Genomic DNA, 24,496 nt, shown 5'->3' on the forward strand with positions numbered 1-24,496 from the left:
GGTGGCGACGCTTCCGCACGCCTTCCGGTATCACGCGACCACCTCCCCCTCCCACCCTTCCCTCTTTTCCTCCTGGCGGGCCCGAGTGGTGATGTGAGATTCCGGAGGCAGCCAGGGAAGTGGCCGCAGTACAATCACATCCACGTCTGTGATCATGGCCGAGGTGAGCAGCTGATCACACCGCTGCCCTGACCTCCCCGCGACTCTGCCGCCCGGGGGACTCGCGTCCTGTGCGGGGCGGCCGGGTGGGCTGCGGGATGCTGTGCTTAAGGGTACGTCTCGGTTTCTCTTCCAGAATAACGCCCAGAATAAAGCCAAACTCATTTCTGAGACCCGGCAGAGGTTCGAAGCTGAGTTTGTGACAGGTGGGTACTGACATTCTCGGTGTTGGGCTAGAGGTGCCGTGGGCATCCACAACTTTGCTGGAATATTTGCGGGAGGCACTGGGGGTCATTTCGACCCTTTGAGCAATAATGCTCTGCACCTTTCCAAAGGTTTTCTCTCCGCACACACCTCTGCAATTGTGCAGGTGTGCAATTCCTGGCTCCCTTTAGAGGGTTAACTTAAGTTGGACATCCGAGTTACATACAGGATGATGGTTTTAAGGCACTTGTAGAGCCCTTTGCACAGGTGACATTTCTCCATCCCGTCTTCCTCTGCTGACCTTTCACCAAAATAGTTGAGAAAACGACCCTGGAATCTGCCATAATACTGTCCGAGTGACTTACTTGGGGATCTAAATTCTTTGCATATTTTGCCTTATTCCAGGTCGCAGAGCTCAGCATGCTGCCTCGAGTTGGCCCTCCCATTGTGAAACAAATTCTTGCCCTTCATCCCAAACTACCTAGCAGAGTAGCTGTTGAGTCCAGAATTGATTTGTTTGAGCCTTCTTGGTCCCAACATTACCAATACTTGACTTTTCTGGTGTTTAAATGATGATTTCATCCATGTGTGTAATTACACAAAACATGCAGGATGACTTTATGTAAATAATGTAACAACTACTCTAATGCTGGCCCTGTTCTTTATTAGTTTGCTTTTTCTTTCCTGAGCCTCTGTTACCTCGCTGTGAAACATGAATGTTAGGTTCCAAGGACTAAATGAAGAAGCATGTATCAAGCTGCCTAGGATTGTGTTAATATCTAGTAACTCTCACTGAGTATTTTGCTTCAATTTTGTTTTTGTGAGTGGAATGAAACTTCCTCTCTTGAGGACTAAGCAGAGGTTGTCTGTAATTTTAGAGTGATGTAGATTATATGTCAGTTGATGGATCAGTAAGGAAATCTGTTTCAAATAACCTGATCAGTAAATCTTTTTCTTCCCCTTCTGTTTCCTTCACGTCTCAAAATTTGTACCACAGAGTTGCAAAAGCACTTGCTTGACTATTTTTTAAATGTAGGAGTACTCCTATTTATTCAGCCATTGATTAAGCTGATTGAATTGGGCATAAACTCCACGTTACTTTTTAATTTTTTTAATTGGATACCCATGAAATAGATCATTACAAAGGTGTTCATAATTGGGTTTTAGTCATACAATGAACTTGATTGACTTTTAGCAAAGATCTTGTTTCTAGTAACAGCTGGGTCCAGCAAAAGAATCTCTCCCGGAAGTTACTTTCTCTAGAATTGTAACACATAGCTACATGGTTTGTCATGTTTTAAATAATGCAAAACTTGACCCAGGAGTTTACTTTTGCTCAAGGTAGGAAGCATCTGGCCCAGGTTAGATCACTCTCACCCTGAGCCTGCCAGTAGTGATTCTCGAGGTCCAAGCCATTTGTGGCCCCAAACCAAAACAAACAGAAAAAACGCTTCAAAAATATTGTCTCTTGGGGCTGGAGAGATAGCACAGCGGGTAGGGCGTTTGCCTTGCACGCGGCCGACCCGGGTTCAAATCCCAGCATCCCATATGGTCCCCTGAGCACGGCCAGGGGTAATTCCTGAGTGCAGAGCCAGGAGTAACCCCTGTGCATCGCCAGGTGTGACCCAAAAAGCAAAAAAAAAATTGTCTCTTGGGACAGTTTGTTTTTTTATATTTTCAAACACATACAATCAAAGCAAATAATTTAATGCATGTCACTGTATACATAGTTCCAGAAATTAGAAATGCCCTAAATAAGATATGAAAGGTCTTGGTCCAGCCCTCTGCCTTTGAAAATGAAGAAAGTAAATTCTAGAGGATCAAACATGATGGCCTCTCAGTATCTGTATTGCAAACCATAAGGCCCCAAAGTAGAGAGAGAGAGAGAGTAAGAAGAAAATTGTGTGCCATAGAAGCAGGGGGTGGGAGGGGGTAGGGGTGGCGGGAGGAATACTGGGGGCATTGGTGTTGGAAAATGCGCACTGGTGGAGGGATGGGTGTTTGATCATTGTATGACTGAAACTCAATCATGAAAGGTTTGTAACTATCTCATGGTGATTCAATAATAGTAATAAAAGAAAGTAAATTCTAAAGCATTTTCCCAACCAGCCACCGTATGGCTCCTCTGCGAGCTTCCAGGATAATACCAAGGGGATCATAGGTGAAAAATCTTTGTAAACTAGGTGGAGGGGGGAGATTGTGCAAGGCCTAAGACCTGGGGGGCAGCTGGTAGGTTTTGGGGTGCCACAGGAAGGAAATAAGATCAGCAAGGAGCCACGGTTGGAAAAACGTTGAGAGACATTGGTCGGGAGCGATTAAGTGACTTGCATGGAATCGCCGTGAGTGGGTGCTCAGGTGTTCTGAATTTCACAATTAGGATCTTTTGGCAACACTATCTTAGCAACTTATCTTCTCAAATTAGATCGTGTCACTGCCCAACCTGAAATGCTGCGGTACCTCCTCACCACGCTTAGGATGAAAACCCCAGTTCTTTATAATGGTCTGTGGTGCAAGGCCTCTGTTACTCTCCTCTGGCTCCACACAGATCTTACTACCACCCATGGCCAGAAGCCGTTTAATACAAGTGATCAAGTACACACGCATACCTGTAACCAAGCCAGAAGGTGTTTTTATTTTTTTTTTAATTTTTGCGTTTTGGGTCACACCCAGTACTTCTCAGGGGTTCCTCTTGGCTCTGCACTCAGGAATTATTCCTGGCGGTGCCCAGGGGACCATATGGGATGCCAGGGATCGAACCCATGTTGGCTACATGCAAGGCAAACGCCCTCTCCGCTCTACTATTGCTCCAGCCCCGGAAAGGTTTTTTTTAAGAAATACTTCCTCAGAAACTCTAACTCCCTGATCCCAAAACCCATAAACTTGGCATCACAGACTCAAGGTGCCCTGAAGTTCCAAAGCCGTAAGTAAGCACGCTGCCTCTTCCACGCTCTTCAGACGGGCAGAGTCCACTTCTTCACTGCCCTTCCCCGGGAGGGGTGCACGACACGGGCCTTCTTCACCACCTTGGTTTCAGTGTCTCTGAGAGACCTTTGCTGGCTCTCAAAATTGCTTCCCCCTCTTGCCTAGATTGTGTCTTCGATAGCGCTTACTGACCTCATCCATGTGGTTTTTTTGTTTTGTTTTAATGGACTGCTCTTTCACCACAGCTTCTCCATGTTTGTTTTTTTTCCCCTTTTTGGGCCACACCCAGCGATGTTCCAGGGATACTCCTGGCTCTGCACTCAGGAATTACTCCTGGCGGTGCTTGGGGGGACCCTATGGGATGCCGGGGATTGAACCCGGGTCTGCTGCATGCAACAGCGAACCCTCCCCGCTGTTCTATCGCTCCGGCCCCTCGTTCCTATGTTCGTTGATTGGTCTTTTGGCCCCGGTGGCATGGAGGTGTGTGGGCCCTGGCACCTCGGGGACAGGAGAGCAGCGCATCCATGCTTGCCTGGGGAGATGAAGGCCATCCTCCAAGTCAGAGTTGGCCTCACTGGCTCTCCCCGCAGCCCTTAAGTCTTGTAACAAGCCACCCTCTTGGTTTCACCAGAACAAACGTGTTGAAGTTAAGCAAGTGTGCTCCCGAGGAGAGGGCGGGTTTTGTCCTTAGACATACAGGCGTGGGGAGCTGTGGAACCCGCGGCTGGATCATGGCATGGCAGTCTGAACTGGTTCGTCCCAGGCCTGCATGGGAGAGGCAGAGGGAAGCCTTGCAGACCTTTCTCTTCTTGCAGTCGTATTTGCTGGGGCCTGCGTGGTGGCTCAAGTACACGCCGGGCGTGGGGAGGCCCTGCATGCGTTCCCCGGAGCATCCTAGCCTCCGGTGGCTGTGCTCACCCCGCTGCACCCCTAGCACTGCCAGATGTGGCCCCTATTTTTATTTTTTTAAGAAAAATGTGTGTTTTCTGAAATCTGGCACCAGATACAGGTAGAATAGGAAAGTGGTGAGAAGGGTTTTTTTTTTTTTCTGTTTTACTTATTGACCTATCCCTGTTGAACAATTTGATGAAATTCTCAGGGCACCCATGTGTGTCTGGAACTCACAGCCTCCAACCCCTCTATTCCCAGTGCCCCCCCAGCACGTAAAAGAGCGCTTTGACCGATTCTCCCATCCCTCCCTTTCCAGTCTGGGAACCCCCGAAGTTTTCAGAGCCTAGGGGGTATGTTCTGCTGTTTGCTAATGTATTTGCTTTGCTGATGTATATCCCACATGGTGGAAAGCTTCCCGGCAATTGTCCTTCACTTCCCGACTGACTTCACTGCGCATCACCATCTCAGCGCCCTTCCACAGTCCATCAAATGGCCCGATTCGATTCATCTTTTCACAAGGCAGGGTTTCCAACCCGTGGAGTGTACAGTTCACGGTTTCTTTATCCAGCCATCCATTGTTGGGCATTTAGGTTGGTTCCTTGTCTTGGCTATTGTGACTAATGCTACTCTAAATATAGGGCGTAACTGCCCTTTAAGTTACTGTTTTCATAGCCTTTGAACTAATGCCTCAGAGTGGTATTGCTGGACCAGGGTATCCCCATTTTTAAGTTTGTTTGGTTTTTGGTTCGGGGGACACACCCAGCAGTGATGTGACCATCTACCATGCTAGGGGATAGAACTGGGGTTGACCGTGCATCGAGCAAGCACCTTACCCCCTGCACTATCTCTTTGGCCCGTCCATTTTCAGGTTTTTTTATGGAATCTTCATACTGTTTTGCATAGCGGCTGCATTCATTTGCATGCCTACCATCAGTGTACCAAAGTGCCCTTCTTTCCACGGCCTCGCCAACGTTTGTTTTCAGTCTGACAGACAGCCGCCATGCTCACAGGTGTGAGGTGGTAGCTCACCGGGGCTTTGATTTGCATCTCCCTGCCGTCAGTGGTATTGAGCATATTTGCGTCTCTGTGCCATCTGCATGTCTTCTTGGGCAGAGTGTTGTTCTCTTGCCCGGTTTTGATTGGCAATCTCTCCGTGTTACACAGTGAGCTGAAGGCTGGTGTTGTGCCTCTCGAGTTTGCTGTTTCTCAGTAATGGCAGGTGTTCTGGCCCTCCTCTCCCTTCTCCTTCTCCCTTTCTGTTGTCATTGATGATGTTCCCTTGCAGAAGAGACTTTAGGCAGCTGTAAGCAATTGTTCCCTGTGTCCTGTATTACTCGAAGCGCTGGCTTCTCCAATAACTCTCCTGGAGGAAGGATCTTGGAAATTCAAAGCACTGCTTCCACAGAAATTAGCTTACCCATTAGAGATAGCACTGTCGTAGCACTGTCGTCCTGTTGTTCATTGATTTGCTCGAGCGGGCACCAGTAATGTCTCCATTGTGAGACTTGTTACTGTTTTTGGCATATCGAATACACCACAAGTATCTTGCCAGGCTCTGCCGTGCGGGCGGGATACTCTTGGTAGCTTGCCGGGCTCTCCGAGAGGGACAGAGGAATCGAATGTGGGTCAGCTGTGTGCAAGGCAAATGCCCTACCCGCTGTGCTATTGCTCCAGTCCTGTGCTATGGATAGATTAAAACAATTTTTTGGTTTGTTTTGTACACACTGGCAATGCTCGAGGGTTACTCCTGGCTCTGTGCTCAGGAATCCATCACTCCTGGCACTGGCAGGCTCAGGGGACCCTATGGGGTCTGGGGATCGAACCCAGGTCAGCCAAGTGCAAGGCAAACGCCCTATGTGCTATACTATCTCTCTGGCCCTATGCATAGATTTTTAACTCGCATAAGGAGTAAAATGTAAGTCCACAGTGATCTCATGCATTGCTTCTAGTTGTTTTATTCCCTCACTTTTTTAGAAGAAAAATCCATGCTAAGTCATTAACAGAAAGATTTTCTGTTCTCCCTTCCCCTGTGGCCAAAGCTAGAGACGAATCCACAACAATAACTTTTTCCATTCCTCAATTGCTTATGTGCTTAATGCCAGGAAGCAGTGTGTCAATATTAGGAAAAGCACCAAAGAAGGTCAGAGTCCCTTCCTGAACCACTAGAATCTGGAGAGGCATTTGGAAAAAAAAAGAACTATGCACATTCAGACAAATTGATCAAGTGCAACAAGAATGCAAAAATCATTCCTCTAAGGAGTTAAAGAGAAAGAAAATCTCAATTGGTTGGGGTGACTGGGTTCACAGGAAGATAGAACAAGATGTCATAGGAAAGGTATTTTCTCCTGAGCTTTTAAGATGCTAGAGCCAAGCAGGATAGTGAATGGGATGGGTGGAGGCCCACGCAGGAAGCCATAAGAAGTCCACTTTGCTGAGAACTTTCAAGGGCCAGGACTTGGCTGAGAACATCAGGAAGCTGGCCTTGGACCCCGGGCTGTGTTTTTACACCGGAGGGAGTGAGTTGGGAGAACTATTGTTGAGGGGTTTGTGGGATTCATTATTTTAGGATTATTTTCTGACTTCACAAATACGTGAACTTGGATCATATAAAAGTCCAAAGAATACCCCCATAAAGCTCACTATCTCTGTGAACAGTGAATGCATTTCCGCCAGTCTCTTTTCTGTGCATTTAAACACATTGTTAAAAACCATTCTGCGTAGTATTCCATGTGCCGTTCATTTTTTTACTGTGAGCTCTCCTCCAAGACTTACGCAGTAAGCCAGATTTTGCATTCCATTTAATGCTCGGTTCAGTGAAAGAGAAATGTTCTTATCTTGTATCTTCCATCTCCTATTTTAAACATTGAGGTCATTTCTACCTTTTTTATTAATACAACTGTTTGGTAAAGTGGTTTCAGATTATCAAGTCATGTTAGAAGTATTGGTTTTTAAAAGTGCAAAAAGTGCAAGTATTTGGGGCCAGAGGGATAGGACCTCGGGTGGGGCATTTGCCTTGCATGTGGCCAACCCAGGTTTGATCTCTGGCACCCCATATGGTCCCCCGAGCCCACCAAGAGTGATCCCTGAGCGTAGAGCGAGGACTTAGCCCTGAGCAGTGCTGGGAAGAGCCTCAAACCAAAAACCGAAAAAACAAGAGGCGGGTATTGGGCCGGAGCTATAGCACAGCGGGTAGGGCGTTTGCCTTGTATGTGGCGGACACGGGTTCAATCCCCAGCATCCTATATGGTCCTCCAAGCACCGCCAGGAGTAATTCCTGAGTGCAGAGCCAGGAATAACCTCTCAGCATTGCTGGGTGTGACCCAACAAGAAAGATAAATAAATGAAAAGAGTGTGGGTATTGTGTTTGTTTATAAGCCACAGGTGAGGGTGTCTGGTGCTTGGTGACCTTGCTGCTTGGCATTACTAAAGGTTCCAAGGGGTTAAACATACAAAGCGTTCTCACATACAAAGCGTTCTCTGCAGCCAAGAATGTGGATGATTTTAAGACACTTACATGTGTGCTAAGCTTTGCCTGTAAAAATGGCTCCGAGATTCCTTGCCACCGGCCTTTCTTCCCACCAGCACTCAGGAGCCTCAGTTTCACCACGCCCTCACCCACTTTCTGTGTCATCATTTCTTAACTGACGGCTCTTGTTCTGTGTGCATTTGAATACTTGTGATAGCGAACTTCCACCTGTTGGCACTCAACTTACATGTCTCAACAGTTACTTCCTTAGCAGGGTTTTTGTTATTGGTTGGGCTCTTCTTGAATATGTTGCCCCTACTTCTTTCCTTCATAAATTTGTGTTTAAACTTGCCATTCCTTTGTGGTTTCTCCCATTGCTGCAGAGTCTGATTATTTTCTCTTTCCCAGTGGCTTGCTTTTGTCCTAATGGTGGTTTTGGTCTCTAAGGTTTTTAGCTGTATTTTTCTTTCCCCTGCTCAAATTTGAAAGTATATTTATGTATGCCATGCATTAAACATCAACACATACTCCGGTCAGGCAAAAACAACTTGCCCTGCAGCCGCTCCCTGTACTCAGCGGGCAGCTGCCTGTCTTGCATTTGGCGTTACTCCTCCGATGTCCAGACTTTCCGTTCCCTTTGCCGTCTCTGATGCATTCTGCACCAGCACTTTATTGAGTTTAACTGCTTTGTAAGCTTGCAGTGGAAGCTCCGTGTATTTCCCATCACTTGATCCTGTTGCTCACTGCTCTTTCAAATATGTCTGTATCTATAAATGCATATCTGTATTTGATTTCTTTTTCTAGATCAACATAGATCTACATTTTCTAGATCTCCATGGAATGAATAAGGAAGTTGATGGACAGGGGGTTGTTTCTAGGTTTTACAAGATTTTTCTTAGCCATTTCAGTACCTAATATAGTAACTTCCAATGCATGTAACTTTAAAAGACAAAAAAAGTGTTTCAGGGTCCTCCAGGAATGAAAGGGGTCCTGAGACCAAAAAATATGGCAGCTGTGGTTCTGGTCTGTACTCAACCCGGACATGGTGGTGGTTCTCCTGCTCCCACCATGGTTGTCCTTTTCTTGCAGCAGCAGTGTTTTAGTGACCTCGTTTCACTGCACCTTGCATTTTGGTATCATTCATTTTGTGGGTTTTTCCCACCCATCAGCTGCGAATATTGGGTTATCGCATTGTAGTGTTGGTTTGCATTGGTCTGTCAGCAAGAATGAGTATTTCTTCTTTTTGGTTTTGGTTGTCCTAGGGCCTCACCAGCAGTGCTCCGAATGGGGGAGGGCTGCCAGCTGTTTATTCTCAGCCGTCCTCAGGGCCCCAGTGCTCACAGACCTTCAGAACTGCACCCAGGGGTACCTGGGAGCACGTGGTGCCAGGATTGAATCCGGGTCGGCCACATGCAAGGCATGTGCTTTAGCCCAAGGCCATTTGCTTTCCACTTATTTTAAAATCACTTCTATTAGGTTCTTGGCCTTTGACTTCCACATAAATTGTAGCTTATCATATTTGTGCCAAAATTTTCAAAAAGTGTTCTTTGTTAATCGTGGTGGTGATGTTTTGAGCAGAGTTGCGTTCAGTCAGTTCAGTTTGGGGAGATGACATTATGGTTGAGATTTCCTATTCAGGAGCCTGGTATTTCTGTCTTCTGTGGTCTTCCTTGTTGGCAGAATTATAATCGGCCCTGTAAAGGTCAGTTCACTTTTGTTCAGTATTTGAACAGGCTTTACTTTTGTTGTTTAAATGACATTTCATATGAATTTCTTTTGTAAATGATTGCTGCTGGTTTATAGAAGATGCCTTTGACTTTTCTACCTCAATATTGATCTCAGAAACTTAAACTGTAAATTGTGGACCACCCACAGGATCCCCTCACTCTTTCTTCACCTTGCCACCTGCAGTCTCTTATTCTTTGGACTAACACAGTGTTTTCCAGAGTGAGTAATATAGCCCCATTGAAGGGGTCTGGGGGTGTAGCATCAGTTGCAACTTGGTGGTGGGGTTAGGTGGGGGGTATTTGTTTGCAGAGAGAAGGTAAATTTCCAGCAGGGAGCTAAATTACCTTTTAAAATTATTTCCCAGACAAGAGAGCAGTAAGCCAGATAAGTTTGAGGTGCTCTGGGATGGCATATGGTAGGTGACGGTGATCATGTTATCAGTCTTCATAATGAGTGAGTTATATACTTATTCCCAAGAGAGGACGCCTTTAAGAGATAAAACAGGCACGCCAGCATCAACGCTGCATTTTCTTAAATTCCACTTCATCACTAATGTTCTCAGTGTCCGCCTTATAAAGTTGTCATAGTCGAAATAGCAGGAAAATATCTTTATCAGTGGGCACTTTTATTGCATTGCATATATTAACTGTAAAAAAATAGCAAGGCTCTGCTATTGCGACTATAAAATTGTAACATTACATGGAGATTTGAGGGGCGAATTTCTGCTGAGATAGAAACTTGGTAGACCTGCTATTTTTCCCAGTCTTCAGGCTCAGCAGTGACTGTCATTAGTGCTGGCAAATGTCTTTCACCATCTCTTGAGTTTGTGATGCCTGGTCTTCATATCCAGCCATCCGGAATGTTTAGTGAGCCGTGCGCCTTCAAAGGGTCTTTTCCTCGAATGCTGTCATTTTTAGGACGTCACTTTGTTTTGTCATTGACATTTGAAAACCCATGGCATGAGCAGGGTGGTCTGGTTATCGATGCCTTCTTAAGAGCAGAGGAAAAAACTGATTTTTCAGTACCGAAAATGTAATCCCTAATAAGATATTTACTTTGAGGACCTCTCTGGGAGATGAAGTAGCATTCAGAGAAATATTCTGTTTTTCTCCAGTAGCTATTTTGCAAGAAATTGAAGGACAAAAATGTTTTGTATACTTCAATTAAAAAATACTCTTTAGCTGAATTTGTGTTGATTGTAGCAATGTTGGCACATATATGTAGACCTTTTTTATAGTAGTTATTTTAAGATTTGCCAGTTGGATTATGATTTGGAAAAACTTTTTCCCCCTTCATTATACTACTAGAGAGTCGCAACTGATAAGAGGAGAATCAGACAATTTTTAAGTTTACTAGATTACTAGATCATTAGGAAGAGGAAAACAGAAAAACATGTAAGACAAAATAAAAGAGATGAGCAAAGTCTATATTTGGACTTCCGGAAGGGAAAATATTATGGAGACAATGCTACTGTAAGAAATAAAGTTGACAGTTTTCAAGGACTTTTTAAAAACATTATGGAATCAGAATGATAGTACAGTGGGTGGGGCATTTGCTTTGCATGTGGCCAACCCGGGTTAGATCCTCGGCATCCCATATTGGTCCCTGAGCCTTCCAGGAATAACCCCTGAGCACAGAGCCAGAAGTAAGCCCTGAGCACCACTGGGTGTGGTCAAAAATTGCATTAGTTATCAGCACAAATAGACATAAGATCTATGCCTCATAAAGAAGAAAACAGCCCCTCACCGCATCAATCTAAAACACCAAGAATAAAGACAAATCTAAGAATCAGAGAAAAATGACAATCTACAAAAAATTAGACTGATAATTTATTTCCTACCATTAGCAATTAATGCCAGGAAAATCGAACAAAATGTTACATAAAAGCCAAAGGAAATAGCTGCCCATTTAAAATATTCAAAAGTAAAAGTATAGTTTGGGGGGTAAAGGCTGCGGCTCAGGAGAGCCATACACATACTAGGCCCAGGGTTTGGTTCTGGGTGAAAAGAAATAAAAGTTATCTTTTTGGCTTCAAAAGTTGTCGTTGCTGATCATCTTAAGAACTACTATGCTTTTTCACTAACAAATGAATCGAACCCAGATGGAAATAGGCATGCAAGAACCAAGGAAAGGCAAAGAAATGGGTAAGCAATGTAAAGAAGACCTCTCAGGTGATTGTGAGAAGCAAGTATAGATCAGGGGCGGAAGTAATAGTATAGTGGGTAGGGCACATGCCTTGCAAGCAGCCAACCTGGGCTTGGATTCCCAGCACCACATAAGATCCTCCAAACTCAAGCAGAAGTGATCCTTGAGTGCCCAGCCAGGAGGAAGCCCTGAGCACCCCTGGGTGTTTCTCCAAGACAAAACAAAATACATCAATAATAATAATTGGAGAATGGAAATAAAAGTTAAGAACTTGTATTGTCCAGAAAGAGATTAGAGATATTAAGTGTCAGTTAGTTATGAGTATTTAGAAGAAAGCCAACCATTCAGACAGAAGTAAAATGTTTATATTCAAACCTGTGAAAAGAGGAATAAAGAAAATACCTTTCCAACAGAAAGCAGGAAATGAAGAGAAAAACATCTAGTGACTAGGAAATTAGAGTAACAAGTAGAAATCGTCCTAGTTTGATCAGTAGTTACCACAGACTTATCGTAATAGGTATTAAAATCTTAATTGCATGTGGCCTATAAGAGACTGACCTAAAAGAAATTAATGTAGAAATAAAAAAGATGTATGAAGCGAAAGCAGTCATAATTATGTGTTGGCTGTACTTTCATTAGGCAAAATATTACTTAGGTTGGAAAAACTTTCGTACATTTCAAAAGGGATACTGCTGGTGATAAAAAGGACCCTGATTAGGCATAACGACATCAGGTAACTGCATAGGTGTAAAATACAGAAAGCAAAGAAATCCATTGGGAGCAGTAAGAAATGGCAGGGGGCAAGGGCCTGGGGTCCGTTGGTTTGTAGAGGAGGGATATAGCTCTATATCCAAACCACAAAGTCAACACTGAAAGCAGGAGAGCCAAACTACAACAACCAAGTTTGAAATTGTGTGTGTCTATGAGGCACTGGTGGAGGGGCAAACCGGGGGATACTGCTGGAGGTTGACGCTGGTAGAGGAACTGATGCTGGCACACAGTATGCCTGAAACTCAACTATTCCTCAATAAAGAAGCACTATAGAATTAACTGCCCCCCCCCCATTGTTCATCGATTTTCTGGAGCGGGCACCAGTAATGTCTCCATGGTGAGACTTGTTGTTACTGTTTTTGGCATATCGAATACGCCACGGGGAGCTTCCATCCCTCTCCGAGAGGGACAGAAGAATCGAACCCGGGTCAGCGATGTGCACATGGCTTAACCTTTATAAAGAAGGAAAGAAATCCAGATTTGTTGAATGATTTCAGCGCTTTCAGATAAACACGAGCAACTAAGCAAGGAACCCTTAAAGTTTTAACCCTACTAGACAAAGGGAGACTAGAAATATATGTACTGTGTGTATACTGTGTGTATATATACGTATGTGTGTATAGACCCTTCCTGTCCCACAGAGAGTACACTTTTGTATATCTGTGTTCTCTTGGAGCTTTTGCAAACATGCACCACGTATTAGTCATAAAGGAAATCTGTGCAATTTTAAAGCAGGTAGCTCATACAGACCAGGTTCTTACACCATTAAGCAGCTCTATTAGGAGTGACACTAAACAGGTACTTATAAACAAACCAAATGTTAGGAAACTAAAATGACATACCTCTAAATAACCCACAAGTTAATAGCATCCCGGCCTTGTGTGTAATTCTTCCTGGTATTCTGTAACTCTTCCCACGAGTTACAGATGTTATCAAAATGAAATTCATAAAAACTATTTAAAGATTAAATACAAAAATACCTATAGTTTCACACATACCCATCAGAATTCAAGTACCAGATAAAAATCAGCTAAGGATTCTGCTCAAGCAGCTGCAGAATAAACATGAGTAAATAGCAAGTCGAAGAGAGGAAATCAGGTAAGAGCAGATATTTGGGTCATGGCAGGCAGAAGGTTCTAGATACTATACACGTTTAAATTGAAAGGATTATAAGCCCAGGATGATTAAGAAAGGGAGATAGCAAAGACATACACTAGGAATAAAAAGCAGATGCAGTTGTAGAGTTTGTAGATTTAAAAAAAAATCTCCAGGAGAATACAATTACCAGTTTTATCCCGGTAAGTTAGAAAGACTTGCAGGGGTAAAGAAGTCGCCCACATTGATCCCAATAGAAATAAGGAACCCAAAGAAAGCAGTGGTTATTACAGAAATTAAATTGGTCACAGATTCTGCCTTGCTCTCCCCACCTCACTGGCACAAAGGTAGACATGAACTCAGAATGGCTTGTGCAGTTTTGTTAGTCCTGGGAGCACTGTAGCACTGTCCTCTCATTGTTCATTGATTTGCTCCAGCGGGCACCAGTAACGTCTCCATTGTGAGACTTGTTAGTGTTTTTGGCATATCGAATATGCCACGGGGAGCTTGCCAGGCTCTGCCATGCAGGCGGGATACTCTCGGTAGCTTGCCCAGCTCTCCGAGTGGGGCAGAGGAATCGAACCCAGGTCAGCCGCGTGCAAGGCAAACGTCGTACCCGCCGTGCTGTTGCTCCATTCTTAGTCCTAGGAATACAAAGATAATTGTAATCAGAAAATGCAATGAGGAATTTGCCACTTCCTCAAAATGCTTCCCAGTGAAATGTTTGAATTGGTGTGGTTCAGTGATCAAAATTACATAAAAGGATAAGCATGGGGTAGTGTCTGTTGCTCTTGCCTCTTCACTTCCTTTTCCCTCTTCAAGTAGCCATATTTGTTTAATTTCCTTATTCTGTACTTACCCAAATGCAAACATATGTTCATTAAAATTAATCAAGGGAGACATTATTTCAACAAGAGGTGAATCATTGCTGTTATCACTTTAGCTCTTTGTAATAATATAAACATAGAACTTATTTGCTGATGCGTGGCCTAAATATAAGACAGCTTTACAAAGCAAAATTTTTCAGAAGTGACTAGTACAAAAAAGACATGGGTGTACTGATCATTCATTAACAAGGTTTCTTAGCGAAGCAGGGGTCAAGTTATAATTGGAGCTATTTCAAAGGAATACAGGGATGAAGCTCCAAACCCATCCCTGGAGAAGAGTGTTACTTTGCGATGAAATTTTCAGTGGTCTTCAGCAAGATGAAAGTAATAAAGACCAAGTATGAACGTGTACATATCACCCAGAGATGTATGTTGCTGCCTCCTCCTCGTGTCTGTGCTTTAATCACCACGGGGCCATCTTTCAAGATGGGTACCACTGCAGACGGCGCAAGGGGCACGCACTCATACTTGGAGATCTTAAGATAAAAGCTTTTGCTGATTTCTATTTGGCTCCTGGGACACCTTGTCTTTTCGGAAAACTCCCAGTCGTCGGGGAGCTGCCGATGAAAGCAGAGTCTGTGTTGTTGAAAGCAGAGTCGCTGTTACCTGTGGCCTTACCTCACCTGGACTTCTCAGTTTTGTGAGTCTCTGCATTTCCCTCTCTGCCTTCCACCCCTCTCCTTCTTCTCCTTGTTCTCTGCTCTCTTCTGCTCCTCCTCTTCTCTCCTACCTGTTTCCACTTCAGAAGATGCTGTATCTATTCCTCCCTCCGTCTTCCCCCACACCTGTTTTAATATCTTGTCTTTCCCCCTCTTGCTCTGCTTTTACGTGTGTCTATATAAGGATAAGTGACTGACACCAGACATTCTACATGGAAGTACACATTTTATTAGTAGTGACTAACATTTGTAATACAAACGACAATTTCTTATTCCCAAAAATCCATGTGCTTTCTGAAAACTCTTGGACAACAGTTGGCTTTATGTTTCTGTTTTGTTTCATTTTAGGAGTGTTGGGGCCACTCCCATTGGTGCTCAGGGCTTACTCCTGACTCTGTGCTCAGGGATCGTTCCTGGCAGTGCTTGGGGGGCAGGAGGGAGAGGACAAAGTAGATGTAGGATGACATTACTGGGGGCCCTATGGAATGCCAGGGCTTGACCCTGAGTTGGCGGGCAAGGCAGGCGCAGGCGCCCCTCCCACTGTTGTTCCGGCCACAGGCTCGGGTTCCTAAGTCCTGGGCACTGGGCTGTTGATGGTAGCCATAATGGGAATCCCAGCAATGAGAGTGAAAATGCTCATGCCAGCGGTGTTGTTCCCTCATCGTGGCTGATGTGTTCAGGTAAGTGGTTCTGAGATTTAAGTCTGGGAAAGTCCAGGGAATGCCCAGAACATTTTAGAAATCTGTGAGGTCAAAACTGTTTCCACAATATTTTTGCCTTTTCCCCCTACTGTGTTTATAGTTATACCAATATCACACACACTCACAAACACACACACACACACAAAGAGGGCAAAGCAACCAGTTCTGCCACCAAGTCAAAGGCTAGTGGCCACTATAATCCAGATTATCAGCACACTCCTTTTTCTAAAGGCCATTTTTAACTTGGGAAGTTCCTCACAAAGCCGTCTAGTTTATTGTCCTACCTGAGAACATAGCCTTTTAGTGTACTGCGTGACAAACATCAGAAGTACATGTTACTAGGGTATCTGCGTTCCATCTGAGTAATATTTTTTTCATAGACCCCCCCCTTTTCTAAGTAGAAAGAGCAGCTGTCGGCTGGAGTGGTAGTACTGTGGGTCGTGTCTTTGCCTTGCATGCAGCTGATTTGTGTTCAGTCCCCTCATCTCATATGGTCACCCCCTCCTCCCTCAGCATCGCCGGGTGTGACCCAAAAACAGAAAAGGGAAAAAAAAGAATAGCTGAGAAATGGGTTATTCACAGATGGTATTTGGCCAAAATTTTCTTTAAAATGAGTGAAATCAGACTGTAATTTCTAGGGAAATGTCATTTTGGTCGGCTGGGAGAGAGCTCGCCAGTGGCCGCATTGCATGCACCTTCCGTAGTGGGAAGACACGCTCAAGGACACTTTTTCACCATGAAATGTGAAATATTTATTGACTCCCCCACCCCAACACTGGCCTGTACTTTGCCTCAAAATAGATTAGAGGACCAATAACTGTACCAAATAAGCAATACAATTTCTATTTGTGATGCAGCTGTGTTGTACCATTTTAAATCATCAGTGTATAAATTTGTTGCTTTCCCTTTCACAAAAATAGTCATTCCATCCATTATATGAGCTGAAAAACTATTTCTATATCCCTACTGATTATAAACTGTGGTTTTAGTGTGTGGAAATTTTTAACTGAACCATTACTTCAAGAGACAATGTGTGAAAATTAATTGTTACAGGATAGGTCCCAGTGGAAACCATTGTTTGGGCAGATGATGCAACTTATTAAGGAGCCTTTCATGTTACTAGGTAATGGTCATTTTGATTACAGATGGTTTCCTTAAAGAATATCTTTTTTTGAAATATTGTAAATTTATAGGTCTTGCTATAGCTGACAGTGCTCAGGTCTTACTCCTGGCTCTGTGCTCAGGGATCACTCTTAGGTGATTGGGGGAGCATATGGGGTGTCAGGGATCGATCCTAGGCCAGCCATATGCAAGGCAAGCGCGCTATCCACTGTACTATCTCGCTGGCCCCTATTGTTATATATTTTTGAAGGAAAAACAGGTTTTATTGGGAAGTAAAGGGAGGTTGGGAGAGAGGTGCGGTAAGATAGGTGCTCACAAGAGCACAGAAGTTAAGATGAAAGTCCACAGCTCAGCAGGGGACCATATGCAGCGGGCCACACATTTGCTCGGGCACCCCGCGCACCCTGTTGATATTACTAAATGCCTTTTGTACAAAAATATAATGTCCAGATCCAGGGGCCCTCTGGCTGTTAAATGATGGGAACTTTTTTTATTTCCAACTCTATGAACTTCCAGGATGCTCGTGCTCTGGATACTGGTACTCAGGTGCCCCAGGGCTGGGGAAATGGCTCAAAAGGCTGCTAGGTCTTTACGCCCCGGAGGCCAGATCTGGTCCTGCAGCACGGCTGGGAGTGACCCTGCCTGCGGAGCCTGGGCCTGGCTGAGAGGCAAACCCAAACCTGCCACACGTCCTGTAAACAAGAGAAATGGAGCCCAGGCACCGGAAGCCGCCTCCATGGGAACTCTGTCAGTGCCTGCTTTATGGCCTGATCTTAAATTTTAGAGTCTTGGAACACCTAGGTATTTTCATAAGTACTTTTTATGTGCTCCTCACCCAATCCTGGAAGTATTTAATGCAGCTCAAAGAGAAAGAAATTGAGACTTGATGAAGATAATTTTCTGAGTGCACTTTTTATTTCCCTGCCCTTTCCGCTATTATCTCTGATGGCCTGAAATAAGGCAGAGAAAATGGAGAGGATAGAGAGTCTATAAAACCTGACAACTTACAGATACAAAAAAATTTTTTTTTAACGGATGTGATGATATAGGGGCTCTTCTGAAGCGTTTTCGTTTGCATTCCTGGGGAGATACAGTTAATCAAAAAAAAAAATAAGCAAAGAGGAGAATTAGACTCCAGCAGCAAACATTTTCCTAAAAGCCTTGTCAATGGCACTGCTATATTCTGGGTTATTCCTTTCATGTACAGACGTGGCCTCTTACGGTGTCCGTTTGGGAAGTTGGCCGTGCAAGCCAACAATTGATAGTCCGGGAAAGGGCAGATCGCCTTCAGAGGAAAGGCCGAGTTCCAGAGCACCTGCTTTGCATGAGACTGAGCCGGGTTTGATCCCTGGCACCCCCTCTGGTTCCCGAGCTCTGTCAAAAATGATCCCTGGGCCAGGAGTATCACAACATGGTTTGGAAGCCGGCCCCACAGGCTGGGAGAAAAGGCAGTTGGGACGGAGAAGGACCCACTAAGTCAATGATGATTGGAGGGATCTCCCGGGATGGGAGATGGGTGCTGAAAGTAGACCAAGGGCCAAACATGATGGCCTCTTAGTATCTATATTGCAAATCATAATGCCCCAAATGAGAGAGAGTAAGAAGGATTTACTGCCACCGAGGCAGAGAGTGAGGTGGGGAGGGGTGGCGGGTGGGACACTGGGAACAATGGTGGTGGAAAATGTGCACTGGTGGAGGGATGGGTGCTCAAGCGTTGTTCCAATGAAACGCAACCATGCAAGTTTGTAACTGGATCTCATGGTGATCCAATAAAACTTCTTTTTAAAAAATGATCCCGGGAGGCTGGAGCAATAGCACAGCGGGTAGGGCATTTGCCTTGCACGTGGCCGACCCGGGTTCGATTCCCAGCATACCATATGGTCCCCTGAACACCACCAGGAGTAGTTCCTGAGTGCATGAGCCAGGAGTGACCCCTGTGCATCGCCGGGTGTGACCCAAAAAGCGAAAAAAAAAGAGATCCCGGAGCACAGAAAGAGAGAGCGGGAGGGAGGGAAGGAAAGGAGGAAGGAAGGAAGGCTTAGGGCAATTGCTGCTCACCAGAGAGAAGGAGCCCATCTGGGCAGCAGGGAAGGTTTTGCCAAACTGTTGGGTGTGGATGGAGGAGGACGTGTGGAGACAAGGAGAGAGATCGGCGACTGCACGACAGCGAGAGCAGAGTGGGAAGGAGGAACGTTGTGAGAGCATGGCCTCGGAGTCGGCCGAAGTGACTCGAGACAGTTATTCCAGGCACGTGGTGGATTCTTAGGGCCTGGCCGCGCTGCACACGTGGTCTGTTTCCCATTTTGGCCTTAGTTCTGTTTTAGAGGAGCTTCCGCAACGGTGCAAGGGGCCCCAGGACCCCCTCCAGGAATGCTCAGCCCCGTGGGGTAGCAGGCCGCGCCAGTGTCCTCCATTCCTTCGGGCTGTCTCCCCGGCACCTGGTCCGTTTCTGTGAAGTGGCCCTCCAACCCCAGCTGTTTCTTTCAGGTACAACTTGGAGAAGTTCTTTAGACAAGTCTGGTACAGTAGCCAGAGTAATGATTTTAAGTTCAGATGGCATCATCGGTCTTCCCCGATGTCCGTTGGTAGTTTCACGGTCAGGTCAAATATGTTCTTGTGGTCTAGTAAACCTGCCACCTTTCAATAACCTCATCCGTCTCCCACTTAGGAATTCTGCCCTTATTGGAACCGCTCTTTCGTCTGAACCACACATAGCTCTGTGTCTGTGTTTAGATCGCTTTGTCTCCTCCTATGGCATTCGTGCTTTTTGTTATTATTCACTGCAGAATTTATCTGGGTTGGATATTTATCCCTGCTTTCCTCTAGATAAGCCGGAGAAATATGACTCCCGTGATATCGAAAGGCTGCAACAGGATGATCACTGGGTTGAAAGTTATTTATCTTGGCGACATAATGTGGTGGATGAAACGCTGAAGATGATTGATGAAAGTTTTCAGTGGAGGAAAGAAATGTCTGTTCACGGTAAGGTGTTCCCTCTCACACCTGACACTCCCGCTAAGTGTTCCCGTTCCATATTGCTCAAAGAATGTCTTTGCCATCGTTCTTAGCAAGCATCATAAACAGCCACACTTAGAGACCCAGTAGCACTTAGGGAATGAGGCTTAACCTCCGTATTCACGAGGCAGTGAGGCTGCCAAGGCTCACGATGCAATCCGTCACTCCCTGCACAGTCTCATCAGTGCCCGGTTAACAGCGAGGCAGCGTTTGCACCGCCTGGCTGGAGACGTGTGGCGTGTGTCTGCCTGCTCCGTGGCTGCATTGTCTTCCTTTTCCCTTGCAGCTCCTGTTCCTGAAAGGTGATGCATGTAGACGTACCATGTGAGGGGCTAGAGAGATAGCATAGGGGGTAAGGCACTTGCCTTGTGTGTGGCTGACCCTGGTTCACTCCATCATGCCACGTGGTTCCCTGAGCAGTACCAGGTGTGATCCGGGAGGTCCCCAAGCCCTGCTGGGGTGGCGGGGGTAATCCCTGCACTGCAGGGCCTCAACAGCACCCACTCCTAGGCCCTCACACTGAACTGCCAGTTTGGTTTAACCAAGAATCACTAGCTGGGGTGGGGGGGTCCCCGGCATAGTGAGCACCGCTGTGGAGCACTTCCCCAAAAGATCTGCTAAATGAATGGAGCCCCGCCCCCAGAGAAAACCGCCCCCAATGGTTCCTCTCACTTCTAAAAACCCACTTTTTTTGGCTTTTTGGGTCACACCTGGTAATGCACAGGGGTTACTCCTGGCTCATGCACTCAGGAATTACTCCTGGCAGTGCGCAGGGGACCTTATGGGATGCTGGAAAGCGAACCCGGGTCAGCTGTGTGCAAGACAAATGCCCTACCCACTGCGCTATTGCTCCAGCCCCTAAAAACCAACTTCTTTTTTTTTAATTTTATTGAATCACTGTGAGATACCCACTTCTAAGTTAAAACTTGCCCCTTCAAACAGAAAGGTTTAAAAGTCAGAGGGGGGCTTAAGTAAAACAGGCCTGGCTATTTGCTGCCTTGGTTCGTGGCCTCATAGAGGCCTATTTGTTTATATCTCCTATAAAAGCATCTAGCACTTTTGAAATATTTTCCACTTGAACCAGGATTATATAATACATCCAATTCAGTTGGGTGTCAAACTGTAGAAAAATGTTATTTTAGTAGAAACACCACAGTAGGGAGGAGGGAGTTGTTGTTAACTATGAAGCTGCAATGTGGATATTTGCTGGCATATTCTCTTGAAGCTGTCCAATAATGGCAATATTTGTTCATAAGTCAGTATGTAAAACACAGCCGGAACATGGAAATAGGGCCACAGCAATAAATGGCAGTTGTCAAGGGAAATGCCTTTTTTTCATTTCTCTCATCTATTTGATTTTGTAGTATTAAGCACCATTTTTTATTGCTAGAGGTTCTTTCTAGATGTTTGAATAAGCTCTTTCTTTCAGACATATATGCTTGCATATCAAACCTACTAGCCAGCTTTAATCCTTACCCTTTTCGTTAGCCTGCTACATAAAATTAACTCATCAGAGTTTGTCACTTTTTCAGATTTGAATGAATCTTCCATTCCTAGATGGTTATTGGAAATTGGTGGTATTTATCTCCATGGTTATGACAAAGAAGGCAACAAGTTGTGTAAGTTTGTGTAACTTATCCATTGGCTTTTTGAGACCTTTGTGGTAGCAGTCAAACAGAGCAGTGTCATTCAGTGTCACTATTTTCTCATTTGACTGTAATGGTAAAGTTCTACCCGGGATTTCGATGGGAAACCTTCCTGTCGCACGAGGCTGCTCAGTAGAGTTTTGTCTGGTCCCCGTCTTCTGCCCTGGCTTTTCCCTCGCCCGCATGATAGCAAGAGGAGCTGTGACAGTTATCGCTGTGTCCAGTACCTTTGCTCCTCTTCCTCTGGCCTCCAGTCCAACTGGGTTTTGTCCAGGCCGTGACTAGCTTGGTGTGGCAGAGTCCTGTGGGTCGCTGCCTCCTGCGTGGCCTGCAGCCCATGCTCTCCGCACAGCCTCCTCCTCTTCTGCCTGCTTTGCTTTTCTTTCAAAATTTGTTTTATTGAATCACAGAGTTTCCAAGTTGTTCATGACTAAGTTTCAGGTGTGCAGTGTTAAAACACCAGCCGCTTCACCACGGTCCACTTCCCTCCACCAGTGTCCCCACTTACCCTCACGCCCCTGCCCGCGCCTGTGGCGGGCACCTTCTACCTCCTTTTAGTACTCCATTCACACTCTTCTCTGTGTCTGTGAGTGTTTGTTATTCCTCTACTTAGTTTCTCTATATGAGACAGAGATCATTCTGTGTCTGTCCTTCTCTCTGACTGACTTCACACAACACTAAACCTCCCAGATCCATCCACATAAGCAGCCAACTCTATGACATCATCTTTTCTTACGGCTGAGTAGTATTCCTTTGCGTACACATACCATAGTTTCTTTATCTACTGTCTGTGTGTGTGTCTGTGGACACTTGAGGTCTTTACGGATTTTCCCACCTGCTTTTCTTGTCTCTCTTTTCCTCATTCCCTGAAACGTGCTTTCCAGGCTTTATTCCTTTGTGGGTCTCTTTCACTTCTAAGCTGACACAGTCTCCTTGGGTGGTCACAGATATCACTCCCTCCCCTAAAACAGTGACCCCACCCACCGCATGCCCAGGCCATCATCACATACTATACATACCCCCCCGCCTTGCTGATGGGCACCATGTGGTTGAGGCCCAGCCGCCTTTATGTTACACAGCTGGGCATCTGGAAGCCCCCAGCCCCAATCCGGCCCTGGCTCTTGCTTCTAATATGCCTGTGTCACCCACTCCATCTTCAATGGCTTGAACCTTTCTCCTGCTCGGCTGTCATCACCACCTCCGGAGGCTCTTCTGTGCTCTTCAGCCAGTGCTCTCGCAGCTGCCCCAGAGACTTCATGCTATTTTATTTATGAGTGAATCACCATGAGGTAGTTATAGACTTACACACTTCCGTGCTTGCATTTCAGTCATACAAGGGTCGAGTATCCATCCCTCCACCATTGCCCATTCTCCACCACCAGTGGTCCCAGCATCCATCCCACCATCCCCACCACATCCCCCTCCCCCACCCTGCCTCTGTGGCAGGGCATTCCCTTTTGCTCACTTTCTCCTTTTGGGTGTTGAAAGTAAAGCACTTCCATTTAGGAAGTACGCGAGAGAAGGGGGAGCCCCACAAAGGAGCAGAAAGAAATGACACTGCCCAAGTTGGGATTCAGGCGCTTCCAGAGCGGAATGTCCCGAGAGCGGCTCCAAGTCTGGGGGTCCGCACTGGGGAGAGAGCAGGGCCTGTGGCTTCATCCCCTGCGCCCCGGCCTCGCAAGCCCCAAACCAAACCAAGCCAAACCACGTGGCCCGGGAAAGGCAGTGCACCAGCTTTTCCCTCCGAGCTCCTCCACCAGCCCGCGTCTCCCGGGGGTCTCTCCTCGCTCCTGTCATTTCGGCTTAGCGGCCCCGTTGCTCCACCCAGAGTCACAGTGAGCGCTCGGCCCGCGCCGTGCCTGTCTGTGCTGCTCCTCTGGATGGAGCGTTTTCCCAGCACTGCGCGGGAACAATGGCTTTCTCTTCTCTCCGGCACCACAAAGAGTGCTTTCAGGTCATTGCCAGATGCTGTTTGTTTACCTGTCTGCCCCACCCCCGCCTTCCTCACTAATGAGAGGCTTGGCTGAAGGTTCCCGAGTATGCACTACTGCTTACTTAAGGAAAGATTTTATTTGCTTGGGGGCCACACCCAGCAGCGCTCAGCTTGGTCCAGGCTCTGTGCCCAGAGGTTCCACCTGACAACGCTGGGGGACCCTACATGGTGCTGGGAGGGTCGAACCACAGTTGGTTATATATACAAAGCACTACGGGATTCACTGCCTTAAACCCTGTACTATCTCCTCAGCCAAGAGATATTTTTTTAATCTGAGAAAACATGTTGTATTATAATTAAAGGTGTCAAGGAATGAAATGATTTTTATCTCTGTAGATCTATAACGATGCCATAATTCTTTTTCTCATTTTTTTTTTATCTCTTTTCTGTCGTTTGTTCTGCTTCAAGTCTGGATCAGGGTGAAGTATCATGTAAAAGACCATAAAACCATATCGGACAAAAAGAAGCTCATAGCTTTCTGGTTGGAGCGTTATTCCAGAAGAGAAAATGGGAAACCTTTGACAGTTATGTTTGACCTGTCAGAAACGGGAATCAATAGCATAGTAAGCAACTTCCCATTCCCTCTGTCGTCTCGAGCGCCGTGCCCTCTGCTTCCTGTGTGACCCAGCACCGTGACCCAGCTGGCGGCCACGGGAGTTCCTTCTGTTTTTCCCTGCTCGGTGAATGAAGTCAGACCTAGGGAAGCATTTGCAAAGTATTTTGTTTGCTTCAGTCTTTGGCAGGGAAACTGCGTTTCCTAGCAGTGTTCCTTGTCTGGTGCACAGGATGTAGAGATAGGCCATTGAGGCCAGCAGGATACTGAGTAGCATCAGTCTGTAGCGGCCCATCATGGGCCCGGCTCGGAGCAATACGGTGTGAGTCCAGCCAGCTCTGCCGTACTAGGTGTCCACCTGACGCTTGCAGACAGGGCACTTTGTGCTTTTTTATTGGGGTTTGTGCTGTTTGCTTGTTTGGGTTTGGTTTTATTTGCTTGGTGTGGTTAGCTTGGGGAACTAGTTTCCGTCAGGCCAAGCTCAAGAAAGAAAGGAAGCCTTGCAGTCTTTCATGTGGGCGCTTGTCAACAGCCTGGTG

At 45.9% G+C, this 24,496-nt stretch overlaps 1 protein-coding gene across 1 annotated transcript in view; it reads left to right on the forward strand.

Annotated features, from left to right (window-relative positions):
* Positions 1-56: 56 nt before the first annotated feature.
* The window catches only part of MOSPD2 (motile sperm domain containing 2), a 53,544-nt gene continuing 29,104 nt past the window's right edge, over positions 57-24,496 (forward strand). The window contains exons 1-5 of the mRNA XM_004612201.2: positions 57-163; positions 296-365; positions 19,577-19,732; positions 21,298-21,384; positions 23,813-23,967. Of these exons, the coding sequence (XP_004612258.2) occupies positions 155-163; positions 296-365; positions 19,577-19,732; positions 21,298-21,384; positions 23,813-23,967 (477 nt within the window). The 5' untranslated portion in view covers positions 57-154. The remainder of the gene's footprint in view (positions 164-295; positions 366-19,576; positions 19,733-21,297; positions 21,385-23,812; positions 23,968-24,496) is intronic.

Source organism: Sorex araneus, chromosome X (genome assembly GCF_027595985.1).
Source record: "Sorex araneus isolate mSorAra2 chromosome X, mSorAra2.pri, whole genome shotgun sequence".
Classification (NCBI taxonomy): domain Eukaryota; kingdom Metazoa; phylum Chordata; class Mammalia; order Eulipotyphla; family Soricidae; genus Sorex; species Sorex araneus.